Raw genomic sequence first — 13,531 nt, 5'->3', positions numbered from 1 at the left:
TAATGTTTAACATGTAATGCATGTTTTTTTTTCATATTTGATTTTGACATTTATTCATTTTCATGTTTTTTTTCACATATTAAAAATAAACAGATTGGGTTGAGGTACCGAAACCAGGACCAGCACTTTATCAGCAGGTTCACGTCTCACCACAGCCACTGTATCAGCCACGCTGACGCTAAAGGGTTGCTATTCCACTCTGCCAAAACTGTTGCAATATAAATAACGGACACACTAGAATAGCACATTGTTTGAAGTAAATAAAAATGCAGGACATACATTAGCACTCTGTTTGTAAATGCCAGTGAGTTTACACACCAGCGTGGGCTTTCTTGTTTTCAATCAATCAGGTCTTTTTTCCCCAGTACACAGTGAACTGTACTTACTTGTGCATAATAACACACACACACACACACACACACACACACACACAAACACACACACACACACACAAGTGCAAACACATGGGGGTGCTTCACTGGCAATTTTCCAGCCATCAGTAATCCTAAAAAAAAGCCTGACAAATATGATTTCTCTATCAATCACTCACTCTCTCCCTCCCTCACTCCCTCACTCCTTCCCTTCCTCACTTACTCACTCACACACTGCCTCCCTCTCAGTTCCTCTATTCATCCAGATTCTGTCTCTCAATTTCTCTCTCTCTCTCTCTCTCTCTCTCACACACACACACACACACACACACACACACACACACCACACTCACAGCCATTTGTTGGATGACTTTGCAGTCAGGTTTATTATCAGAAAGTATCATCCTGACCATCAGAATTATACAATATATGCTGAAGATTTCATCATAAATTTCAGTTTATTTGATTTATTATTAATTATTTTTATTCCTAAACTAAAGCTACAGGGAACATGGGGAAGCATCAGTCAGACCAGTTAATAAATAATTAAACACATAAATAAATAGATAGACAAATAAATAGATAGACAAATAAATAAATAAATAAATAAATAAATAAATAAATAAATAAATAAAAACCTTTAGCCACCAAAGGGAGCATTTGTAGCATCTAACGATGTTCAGAGCAACGAAGAAACATCTGGAGGCATCGCAACACATGGGGTTATATATTTATTTACTTATTCATTTATTTTTAGGGAATTTCATCAGCACTGTTCTTGAAATATTAATAGCCTAGATCCACTAAGAATTATTTTTTGTATAATTACACAAACATTCAGCTTTATTTAAAACAAATCCAACATTATATTAATGAAAATGTAATATTTCTATGTAATATAAACTTTTCATTGAAAGTTTAGTTTGAAGTTTAGTTTTGTAGTACTTATCTTTTACATCTTCATGTCAGTACTTTTTTTTCTCCAAGAGTATATAGATTGCTTTTAATCTGAAAAAAAAAACCCCCCACAAATTCCTACATAGGAAGTTATGGTTTGCTTCTCTAAAGATGCTTATTTGTGATGAAATTGAATCAAATCTTTCACTGGATAAATGAAAGCACCACTGCATAGCTAAGCTCTCTAGCTATCTCATAATCATTTTGTTCATGGCTCATGATTAGTGAATATTGGTCAATTTGGCCATCAGGTAAACTGTATCATAAAGGTTGCAGCATCATACACTCTCTGAAAAAAAGAGTCCAATCTCAGTTACTCCTCTGGTAGACAAGCAAACTATAAACCTGTTAGGAAGTTAATAAGCCTTAATTATACAACGAACCCACTGAAGAACCCTTTCTGAGAGCGTCACGTTGAACGTTTTTATAGTAAACTGATAATATATATATATATATATATATATATATATATATATATATATATATATATATATATATATATAATAATTTCATGCCCTTGCCTTTCATGATTTTATTTTTTTTTAAAGTAAATAAACAAATAAATTTCAATGACATGGTGAAAATATTAAGTTTCATGATCAATATGTTTTTTGTATTTATATTTGTATATAATTTTAAATGTAACATTTGACGCAAAACCTGTTTTTTTGTTGTTTGTTTGTTTTGTCTTTAATGCCATATTTTATCTATAGCGTGGTGAATAATATGAGCCATGCATTTCAACTAAGATCTCTTTCTCTACACCTGTATTTTGTATGTAATCATTGCAGTGTTTAGGCTCTACAGTGCATTCACAATCAAGAACTGATACACCCTATGCCACTGAGTAGCTGCTAAATATAGCAGTGCGGTCTGCATAAGATTCCCCATAAACGACAGCATTCTTAACCTTCATCAGCGAGAGATCAGTGCTAGTGAAGCACATGACATGGAAATAACATTCATCTCTTCTCCAAATAACAGGATCAGACAGGGCAGCATGCACGTGCGCTGACACTTGCATTAAAATCACTGTTTTCTCCCCCCCTTTAACAACGCAGAGACAGAAGAGCACTAAAATTACATGCAAGAAAACCATCATCCCGGTGTGTGTGTGTGTGTGTGTGTGCGCGAAGGCTGTGGTGGCGCTCCATTACAGGGCTTGGGTCTGAGCGGCCGTCTCTGATTGGTCGAGGCCGAGGGTATGTCTGGGGGAGTGGGCGGAGCTTGTGACACGCGGTCATTCATCTCTACAGCACAGTTTGCGCTTGAAGAGAGGCAGACAGATGGAGAGGCGCAGGAAAATAACGACGGCTACATCCCAAACAGCATACCAGTGTACTAAATAGTGTGCACCAATAAGCATGGTACTGCATTTACTTAGACTCAGGGTCCATCTGAAACATCTATATCTAGGCTATGTATTCATTTAAAACAGTATATCATGCTGAAATAACCAGCACCGTCATTTCAACATCCACCAGCGCAAGACACAATCGAGCACTTATGTTCATGTGAGTCCAGCTGGACTGAAATAAACACTGCCAGAGTGAATGCAACACTGCGGATTTTACTGCGCAAATGTTCCAGATCGGACTGCAGACTTGGGCAGCACATGACTCTTCAAGCTGTGAAAATGTCTCTTAAAACGTTTCCTGGAAAGCAAGGGGCACAGCTAAGCCACTCTTTCAAGGGACAGTCATTTAGGTTTTTTTTCTTTTTCTTTTTTTAAATACCGGGTAGGTTTTCTTTTAAAATGAGAAAGCTGCGGTCCCAAACGTCCAATCGGTTAGAGGCTCAAATATGAGCTGAGCTATGTGTGCCACGTTTGAGTGATTTGGTGGTTCACTGGTTTAAATTTTTTTTTGTAAATGCAGAAATTCTCGAAAGTGTTAGTGTATAATTAAGCTTGCTCAAATAGTGATCTAAGGGGTTTGTTTTGAAATCAGGGTTGTATCCCAAATTGCTTCATAGGCCTACTCCCTATAGCCCATAACTTCACTATAGTCGACTACAAATTAGCTTCTACACCACACACATACATTATATAGTTAACAGGGAGGAAATATTTGGGATTTCGCCCTATATAAGCATTTTATAGCCTATAGTGATGACTCGGTTTTAGGTGAAGTAGCCTACCACACAGAGATGTGTATGATTTGTTTGTAAAGTTTCTTAATTACGGGTTAATGTGGGTGGTTCAATTTCCTCACGTTTAGGACAAACTGGACTTGCACAATTAAGTTACATTTACATTTGTTCATTTTGCAGGCACTTTTATTCAAAGCCACTATGCATGGCTTTGAATACTAATATAACAATTAAAAATATATATATATAAAAAAAAAAAACACTTTTTTTTTCTAGCAAGAGAAAAAAAAAAAAGGAGCCCAAACAACACACATAAACACACAGAATAACCCACAGGTTTAACGTCCAATCTAATCCATATCATTGTATATATCTTAAAAATGATATAGACCTGTCCTTATCTTTTATACCTTTCATGTGTATCTTTTAGCTGGGAAGGTGCATGAGGTTTACCTTTAATCAAAGCTTTAAAGGGTACATCAGTGATCCTTAAAGTCCATTTATGTACCTTAAATTATTTGTTGAAAGTATAGCCTACTATATTCACTTTTACATTTACAAGATACATGTTGAAGGTACAAAAGATGTACACTTGATGGTACTACACCAGGACAATGTAGAGTAGCCATACAGTGTAGCCTGCATGGTATGTATGGAACAGATCATAAAAGCAGATTTAGTTATTCCATTCTATGGCGGATTAATGTAGTGAATATCATTTATGACAGATTTATCAAGCATGGCATACCTTCTTAAAAACCGATTCGATTACAGTCAGACAGAGCCCAGGATATTAATAGCTTAATCACATCCAGGCAGTTAGAAATAGAAGTGATACCAAGACCACATCGTCGTGGAGGCTTTTAGGTGGTGTGCCATAATTTGTTGGCAGAACTCGTCAGACTATTTGACGTGTGTGTGTGTGTGCGTGTGTCAGTGCGCGCGCGTGTTTGCGTGCATGTGTGTGCGCGCGCGCCCTTGTGTGTGTGTGTGTGTGTGTGAGTCAGTCAGCCAGTGCTGCACGTTCACATGGCTTTTGTGTATGTGTGTGAATGGAGCAGCTGCCTTGGGGGTGGGGGTGGTTTTGAATGATGCAATCCCTGCCAGCCATTAGCAAAGTTGCCCTCTTTTTCTCCACTGTGTGAACTTGGCACACACTGGCTACAGTGACACAATAGAGGCAGAAGATGATTAAGTCTGTTGATTAGTGACTTTTTTCATAGCGATGCAGTGTAAAATGTCACCTTCTGTTCATTTCCATGTGCGTTCTTTCTGGCAACGATGACACGTCACGTGTGTAATCCCACAGAAAATGTAGCCTATAAATGACACGTTCCCCCTGTTGATGCATTATTATATTCATGAGGATTAAGTGGCTTTGAGTAGCTTAGAAATGTCTTGTCAGTGTACTGTGATTGATTTTATGGGTGTGGATGTTATACATGTATAGTATTGTGTAATATATAAAACAACATCAACAACAACAACACGATTAAAAGCCCTTGTTCCGGATGATCACTTGGTGTAATAGGAGTCCAGATTGACCGAGTGAACGCTGCTAAATGATGTGTTGTAGCCTGTCACTGGAGATTTTGCTCTGCATGCTAGGATTTCAAGCCACAAAATGGGCTGAAACGTGTCACTTTGATCATACATAAGTATTCTTATGAAGAGGATTATCTGTATGTGTCTCTGTAAAGTGAGAGTGTGAGAAAGTCACCAGTAACCTGCAATGTGCCAAATAATAAAATAGTAACTTTAGGCACATTCCTCAAGGGAGATAAACACGCGCCCGCTCGCGCACACAGTTCACGAGTCGACTTTAGTTTGTTATGGCGCGCTGGGGCAACTTTCGCCAGGGACACACCTCCTTGCACCAACCTACCCTCACCACCCCCCGACCCCTTACACACACACACACACACACACACACACGTATACCCTCCACCCTCTACAACCCCTCCACCCCCAACACACACACACACACGCACACACACACACACACACACTACCAAAACTTGGCCGTGGTTGTCGGCGTTTCTGATTGGTCGCTGCGCCACGGCGACGTGACAACACCTGCTCGACCGATTCATCAACACTGACAGGCCGTGCCGCGGGAGATATAGGCAGCATCCATCCCGTTTCAGCGTGCTCATTCCCGACAGAGACACACTAGCATACACAAACACCTCGCGTCTCTGAGAAACTCGATTATCTAAGGTGTCTCGAGGGGGAAAATAAATAAATTAATACACAATGTTGTCCAGATTCGCTGTGGCGCTCCTCGTTCTCTCGGTGATCGCGCTGACGGACGGAACAGACGCTACCGACGCTCACGAAAGTCACCCGGAAAAAGCGGCAAGCCCAAACCAGAAAGGACGACTCTCCTTACACAACACAGGTAAGACACGATGGGACACAATCAGCCAAACAGGAGTCAAAATAATAACTCTTAAAACTGTCACATGATTTTATGGATGATTTTTATTTTTTTAAATTATTATTTCTTTTTAAACATTTGCACAAAAGTGGAAGGAGCCTGCGTTACTAAATGCCACGGTAACCGTCCCGTTCCGTGGCGCGCCATATCGGAGCAAAACAGGTTAATTGATCGGAAAATGGCCACGCTGCGTTTTCCGATCTCGAGGAAAGACTATCACGTTGTAAATAGGTACACAGAGATGGGGAAATCCAATAGCTTCGTAAACTATTAATAGCGCGGCGCAAGGTAGGCGAATGAGAGGTAATGTATACGGTTGTTTTTTAAGGGTGTTTATTAGTGCGTGCCTTTCATTTTCCACGTACTAGTGTCTGCATTCTGCAAAAGCCCATGGTAGCCGCATTCTAGGAATTACTAAGCCTTATTCTTAGATGTCAAGCGAAACTCTCTCTCTCTCTCTCTCTCTCTCTCTCTCTCTCTCTCTCTCTCTGATCAATGAAACGTCGCGCACTCACTTGGAAGTCAAATCAATAGGCGCAACTTTCCTGGAGCAGCACGCGAGCTACGTGAGTGATGCAATGAATCCTCAGGTTACACGCGATAAGCCTTACTCATGTCAGCCAGACTGATTTGCATAACTTTTCGAGAGCACGACACGACACCTCCTGCAGCAATAAACACTGAATCTTGATATCATTCTGTTGGACTTGAATTTGATCAGAAGGGTCGCTGCAGGGAGTTGGAGGCAGGAGATGATTTACAGCAGCCGTGCACGGTAGGCATGTTTGTATGTGTGTATGTATGGACGTATGTATGTAGGTAGGTAGGTAGGTAGGTGCAGATTCCCTAGATCGAGTCTTGTAACCCGATGCAAAGCTGCGGCAGGCTCGCGCGCTCCGAGCGCATTCCCCGCGCGCGCCAACACAAGCAGCGCGGACCGACCGAGAGTCTCAGTTTTCCTAGGCGCGCGCCGATCTTCATCACGGACAGAGCGCTGCGCGCGAAGTCATCACGCGTTAATAACGAGCGATTAAAGGCTTCTCAGTGCAAAAATAATGCATCGTGCACACACACCCGATCTTAAAGAAGAAATGCTGCAGTCATAGAGAACACCTCTATCCACCAGTAGTATTATAATAATAATGCAGCTATACACTGGACTGTTTGAGGTCCATTTTAAGCCAATTAATGCCACACTTTTATACACGCAGGGGTTCTTTGGCTGCTTGGATGCTTAACAGTTCTAACGTTCTAATCAGTTTCTGTAGAAGTCTTCATAGAAAACTTCCCACGTAGGGACAAAGAGAAGAACCCTTTAGGATGTCACAAGGGATGTTTTTCCCCTGAAAATGTATTTTCCCCCCTCAAAGTTCTTACAACCACAGTCCTTAAGGACTAATCATATACATTAAATGACATGACATACTAAATTTAAAAAAGATACACCCTTGAGCTATCACCCACGTGATAAGAAATTATATCTTAAAACCTGACTTAAATAATTTTCTTCTGAGTGTGTGTAATATATAATAATGATATAATGCTAATATATAATATATAATGATTATAATGTATAATAAGCATGTAATGATATTTATTAATGACATCTATTAAGCCTGCTCATCTGCATATTTATACACAGAGCTTTTCTTATGTTTCAAATCACTAAATGGCTAACTGAAAACTGCTACACTCCTCAAGAGGTCCCCATTGGCTAATGGGTGTAGGATTTTTTAAAATGGTTCTGCTTGTAATCTTTTCTGACAGAAAGCCACTCTGTTGTTGCGTTCTACTTTGCAGAACCTTTACACGTTCTTCCCAGAGGCACAAACTGAAACCAGCCTTCTTCGATAGGCTTTAAACATGTACTGTATACGCATTGTGTTATTGAATCAGTATTGGCTTATTTGCTAGCCACTTGTCTGCTGGGTGAATGATTTTATCTTGCGCACCAGAATACGAAAATGTGAACTCATCTATCGCCATACATCAGAGAATCAAAATCAGTGACTACTATTAGGGTTCTTTGCAGTATGCAAGCCTTCCTGAGGCTTTTAATCACAAGAGTAGAAAGGCGGTTGCATTGCTCCACCAGCCCATGTCAGTCACCATCACACTTTCACATCCAAACTACCTGTTCTTCTGCGAGTTTCCTACATCATTGGGTTTCTTCAGCAGTTTTACAGCCTTTCTCTAAAGTGAGAAACATAATTTCATCCTGCCCCCCATACAGTTAACCTTGGTTTTCCACAGCTCAGACACTCACTGCCAGATGCCTCCCAGTTTGACTTTAATAGCATACCTTAATTACCTCAGCTGCGCGCTCTCTCTCTGTGCTAAATCTGTCCTCTAAGTACAGTTCTTGCATTTTCAGTTGAGAAACAAAACCTAAAATAGGCACTAAGTGATCTTCTTCCAAACATATGAGGCGAAAGGTTATGTCTTATATACATACTCATGTGTCATTTAGGTTTATTGCTCTCCAAACTCAGCAAGCCCTTTAAAAAGTAGCAATCTTGCATAAAAGAAAAGTTGAAAGTATGAAAGTGCATTCAGGGTATAAGATAAAAGGAATCTTAAGATTCAACTTTAGTCAAATGTCTGTCTTTTCTAAAGTGACAAATCACATTCTCGCCCTTTTTTGCTGTCTTAGCCGAGATCCAACACTGTCTGGTGAATGCTGGAGATGTGGGCTGCGGCGTGTTCGAGTGCTTTGAGAACAACTCGTGTGAAATCCGGGGACTGCAGGAAATCTGCCTGACCTTCTTGCACAATGCCGGGAAGTTTGACTCCCAGGTAATGAAATGTCTCTTGATCCCTGAGTGCTACTCTGCTCTCTCAGAGAGGTCATGTCCCCCAGTGGCAGGTGGTCTTAGCCTCGGCTCCGGTTTCACAAGCTGCAGGTGGATTCAGAGCAGAAAGCTTTTGGCCTGAAACACAGCCTCAAGACATGGCCTGTTCTGCATCACAGAGGGGCCTTAAACTTTGTGTTGAAACATAAATGAGCTCTTAACTCGCATTGCAGGAATTGCATTGGTTCATGTTATCCAAGCAGATGCAGGGGGCTCTCTGCTTGAGAATAATGTGTGTGTATTGCAATGCTGGCAGGGGAGACAAATTTTTATCTTGTGCAAGAGGTCTGCTGAACACTTAAGCAACAGGAGAAAATTTCATCTTGTGTGTTTGCAGGGCAAGTCTTTCATCAAAGATGCACTAAAATGCATGGCCCATGGCCTGAGGCACAAATTCAGCTGCATCAGTCGAAAGTGCCTGGCCATAAAAGACATGGTGTTCCAGCTTCAGCGAGAATGCTACACAAAGCATAACTTGTGTGCGGCAGCTAAGGACAACGTTAATGTCATTGTAGAGATGATCCACTTCCAGGACTTGCTCCCAAAAGGGTGAGTGCTCACACACAGTTACAGGCCAGTCTTTCAACCTGTTCCTTCCTTTACATGGAGTGCTGCTTAATGAACCTGCCAAGCAAACCAACAAAGCCACTTTCTATGAAATGCCCCGTTTCTGTGCACTTACATTTGCATAAGAAAAAGACTGTGGGGTGTCCAAACCTACACGTTTGCTTTATGTTTGGAAAGATATTTCTTCTAAGAAAGTTGAAAAAATCAGCAGCTAAATATAACTGGACAGAAGCAAAACATTCATTTTTTTGGGGGGCAAATCTGTTTTTCAACCCCATGTTTGTGAACAGGCTTGCATAATGGGAGGGTTTAAGTCAGAAGAGTGTTAAATGGGTCTTTGTAGAGTCTCATGGAAGGTCCATGCTGTCATCGGTACGGTGACATAACCTTCCAGTGTAGTGGCTTGCTTCGCTCGTTTCTTTTTGCTGGCGTACTGAGTTCCAGTCTTTGGCCAGCAGCTCCAGAATTCCACGTGGTCCAAAATGTGCACTATTTGGTGTTATATTTTGCAACATGGTCCTAGAGGCACAATGTTTTCTCTCTCTCTCTCTCTCTCTCTCTCTCTCTCTCTCTCTCTCTCTCTCTCTTTTTCTCTCTCAGGCCCTATGTGGAACTGGTGAACATCTTACTAGCCTGTGGTGAAGAAGTGAAGGAGGCGATTAGCAGAAGTGTCCGGATACAATGTGAGCAAAACTGGGGTGCGCTCTGCCACAGCCTGAGCTTCTGCTCATCGCCACCCCCCCTTGGCAACCAGGAGCGCCATGCAAGTCAACATGAGCATCCTAAAGGTCCACGCCAAGCAGACAAAGAAAAGCCTGGCAAAGGGGGCTCGAGCGCCCATCCAAGAAGTCGTGGTCAGGGTGCACGGCGTGCAAGCCTCGATGCCACGATGGCTGAGCAGGAGGACCCTGAGAACACTGACATCCGGAGGTGAAGATCCTCTAAGCACAGACTAAGTAACAGGCCCAGTGAAGCTCTCCTCTTGTCCTTTTCCCTTCCAGCGGTCATTCCAGATCTCCCAGACTGTTTGTTTACTTTTGCAGGGTATTCGTGATGTAGCTCATTTTTGATACTGCAGATCATAGGTCCTTTTGTTCTTGACACATGACTCTAACATAGCATTTCTATTTCATAAGCATACCCCCTGTAAGTTATTTATTTTATTCTTTATGCAATGTTTAAATATAAAATGTACATATAAATGCATATATATCTATAATCACACAGACATGTATAAATATAGCCATTGTATGCAGTACAGTTATACTATATGTAATATAGTATTACTATATGTAATATAGTATACATAATAAATAAATGCTTGTTGTAATAGCTACATTATTTCAACTACTACAATCAAACTGTAGATATGTAACATATTTTGTTTGTTTTTTTAAAGTATGAAATTTTGTGTGTATTGTAATTTGGAATACTTGTTGATTAAATATAAAGTGTACAGTAATTTCCAGGTGTGGCACATAAAATAAGAAGAGTGTACACAAATACTTCCATTCATCCATTCATTTTCTATACTGCTTATCCTTCAGGGTCGCGGGGAACCTGGAGCCTATCCCAGGGAGCATCGGACACAAGGTTGGGTACACCCTGGATCGGGTGCCAGTCCATCGCAGGGCACAATCACATACACACTCACACACCCATTCATACGCTATGGACACTTTGGACATGCCAGTCAGCCTACCATGCATGTCTTTGGACTGGGGGAGGAAACCGGAGTATACGGAGGAAACCCCCGCAGCACAGGGAGAACATGCAAACCTCACACATACAGGGAAGTAGCGGGAATCGAACCTCCAACACTGCTGGTGTGAAGCGAATGTGCTAACCACTAAGTATTCTATGAATATTTTAATTTGTGTTAAAAATTAGGATGCTTGAATACACACACCCCTAGGTCATATGCACACACACACACACACACACACACGCACACACGCACGCACACACACACGCGCACACACACGCGCACACACATGCGCACACACATGCGCACACACACATGCACACACACTGTGGTTGCTAACATAAAGAAAACGCAATCACTCACCAGTTCCAGAATGATGAAGTGTCTATGATTATCTAATTTGTGTGTCACTTATGCACTATTTGGGATTTACCCCAAACACATTAGTCTGACACAAAAACAGCAGCAGCTCAGAGTGTGTGTCATGGAAAGCCAGGCTGCTTGTGTTCTAGCCAACCCTTCAGACAACTCTACTGGTTCCAAGTAGAAAAAAAAAATTGCAGCCCTCACTCTCTCTCCACTGAAAAGAGGCAGCGGTTGGAGCCATAATAAACTGGCCTAAGACCTAGAAACTAGGTTAAGTCTACACAAATAGCGAAAGCTATTATGGATACAACCATTGGAAATACCATCTTTGGTACAGCCATAGGAGAATTCCCTTCAACCCTGACTGTAGAAGGGTTTCATAAGGAGTACAGAGACACAGAGTACACCATTTAACCATTTATTGGTTTACAACCATTTACACCATTTAACCATTTATTATTATTAACCATAATTTGGCCATTTTTGTTGGCGCAGTCTATCACTATCTGCCAACAGTACTGCATACAGACTAAAATTGTGAAGTTTTATTGTTTCATTTCCAGATTAAATCTAGTCTTGGACTGGACTATATTATGGGTAAAATGCTTCCATTAACAAGCTTCTGTCGGGCACTGTGGACATTCTTAATAAAAAATAAAATTTAAAAAACCTGACCGTTAAACATTTGCAATGTTTGCATTTACATTTAACTTAAGAGGTTGAGGTATGTAAAGGTATATTACAGATTAGACAGTTTAAGACCTTTTCATTTATGGCTGCGATGTTGGATTTTCTACTTATGCATGCATTCTCTATGGAAGGTATTTTAATGATTTGCAATTAAATATTTGAAATTATTACGGATAATGGTAACATGGTCATATGTTATGTCTGAAATGTTGCCCAATCTACGTACGGAACTATTGTGACAAATTACTTACTTAAGTCATATCTCATTACAATAAGTTTTTAAAATTGTACCAGTATTTAGCATCAGTATGTCAATACTCCTCAGAAAGCAGTACACGTTTAAAGTACATATTAAGTATCCCTCTGTCACAAATTTACAACCCCAATTCCAAAAAAGTTGGGACGCTGTGTAAAATGTAATTAAAAACAGAATGCAATGATTTTCAAATCTCATAAACCCATATGTTAGTCACAATAGAACATATGAAATGTTTAAACTGAGGAACTGTACCATTTTAAGAAAAAAATAAGATAAATTTGAATTTGATGGCCACAACACGTCTCAAAAAAGTTGGGACGCGGCAACAAAAGGCTGGAAAAGTAAGTGTTACTGAAAAGAAACAGCTGGAGGTTAATTAGCAAAAGGTCAGTAACTTGATTGGGTATAAAAAGAGTGTCTTAGAGAGGCAGTATTTCAGAAGTAAAGATGGGCAGAGGTTCAATAATCTGCATCTACAATTTATGGAAAAATTTCAATATAATGCTCCTCAACATAAAATCATCTACAGTACATAATATTAACATAAAATGTGCACAAGGGAACAAGGGTGAAAATCAATATTGCATGCCCGTGATCTTCGGGCGCTCAGGCGGCACTACATTAAAAACAGGAATGATTATGTAATGGAAATCATTGCATGGGCTCAGAAACATCTCCAGAACTCATTGTCTGCGAACACAGTTTGCTGTGCCATCCACAAATGCTGGTTAAAGCTTCATCATGCAAAGAAGAAGCTGTATGTGAATGTGATCCAGAAATACCAACGTCTTCTCTGGGCCAAAGCTCATTTAAAATCAACTTAGGCAAAGTGGAAAACTGTCAGACAAATCAAAATTCTTTATTCTTTCTGGAAATCATGGACACCGCATCCTCTAAACTAAAGAGGAGAAGGACCATCCATCCAGCTTCTATACCTCTTATCCTCTTCAGGGTCACAGGGGAACCTGGAGCCTATCCCAGGGAGCATGGGGCACAAGGGGGGGTATACCCTGGACAGGGTGCCAATCCATCGCAGGACACACTCACATACACATTCACACACCCATTCATGCCAATCAGCCTACCATGCATGTCTTTGGTCAGGGGGAGGAAACCGGAGCATCCGGAGGAAACCCCCGCAGCACGGGGAGAACATGCAAACTCCACACACACAGGGCCACGGCGGGAATCGAACCCCTGACCCTGGAGGTGTGAGGCGAATGTGCTAAGCCA

At 40.9% G+C, this 13,531-nt stretch overlaps 1 protein-coding gene across 1 annotated transcript; it reads left to right on the top strand.

Annotated features, from left to right (window-relative positions):
• The first annotated feature begins 5,022 nt into the window (after positions 1–5,022).
• stc2a (stanniocalcin 2a) lies at positions 5,023–12,190 on the top strand. The gene is made up of 5 exons (XM_053642367.1): positions 5,023–5,820; positions 8,513–8,655; positions 9,049–9,260; positions 9,879–10,208; positions 10,826–12,190. Exons 1-5 carry the CDS (start codon positions 5,676–5,678, stop codon positions 11,076–11,078), a joined length of 1,083 nt encoding a protein of 360 aa, XP_053498342.1. The 5' UTR covers positions 5,023–5,675; the 3' UTR covers positions 11,079–12,190.
• Positions 12,191–13,531: the final 1,341 nt, after the last annotated feature.

The sequence above is a fragment of the Ictalurus furcatus genome, chromosome 14 (assembly GCF_023375685.1).
Source record: "Ictalurus furcatus strain D&B chromosome 14, Billie_1.0, whole genome shotgun sequence".
NCBI lineage: Eukaryota > Metazoa > Chordata > Actinopteri > Siluriformes > Ictaluridae > Ictalurus > Ictalurus furcatus.
The sequence above is the reverse complement of the archived record's forward strand: the minus strand, read 5'-3'. Positions and strand labels throughout refer to the sequence as shown.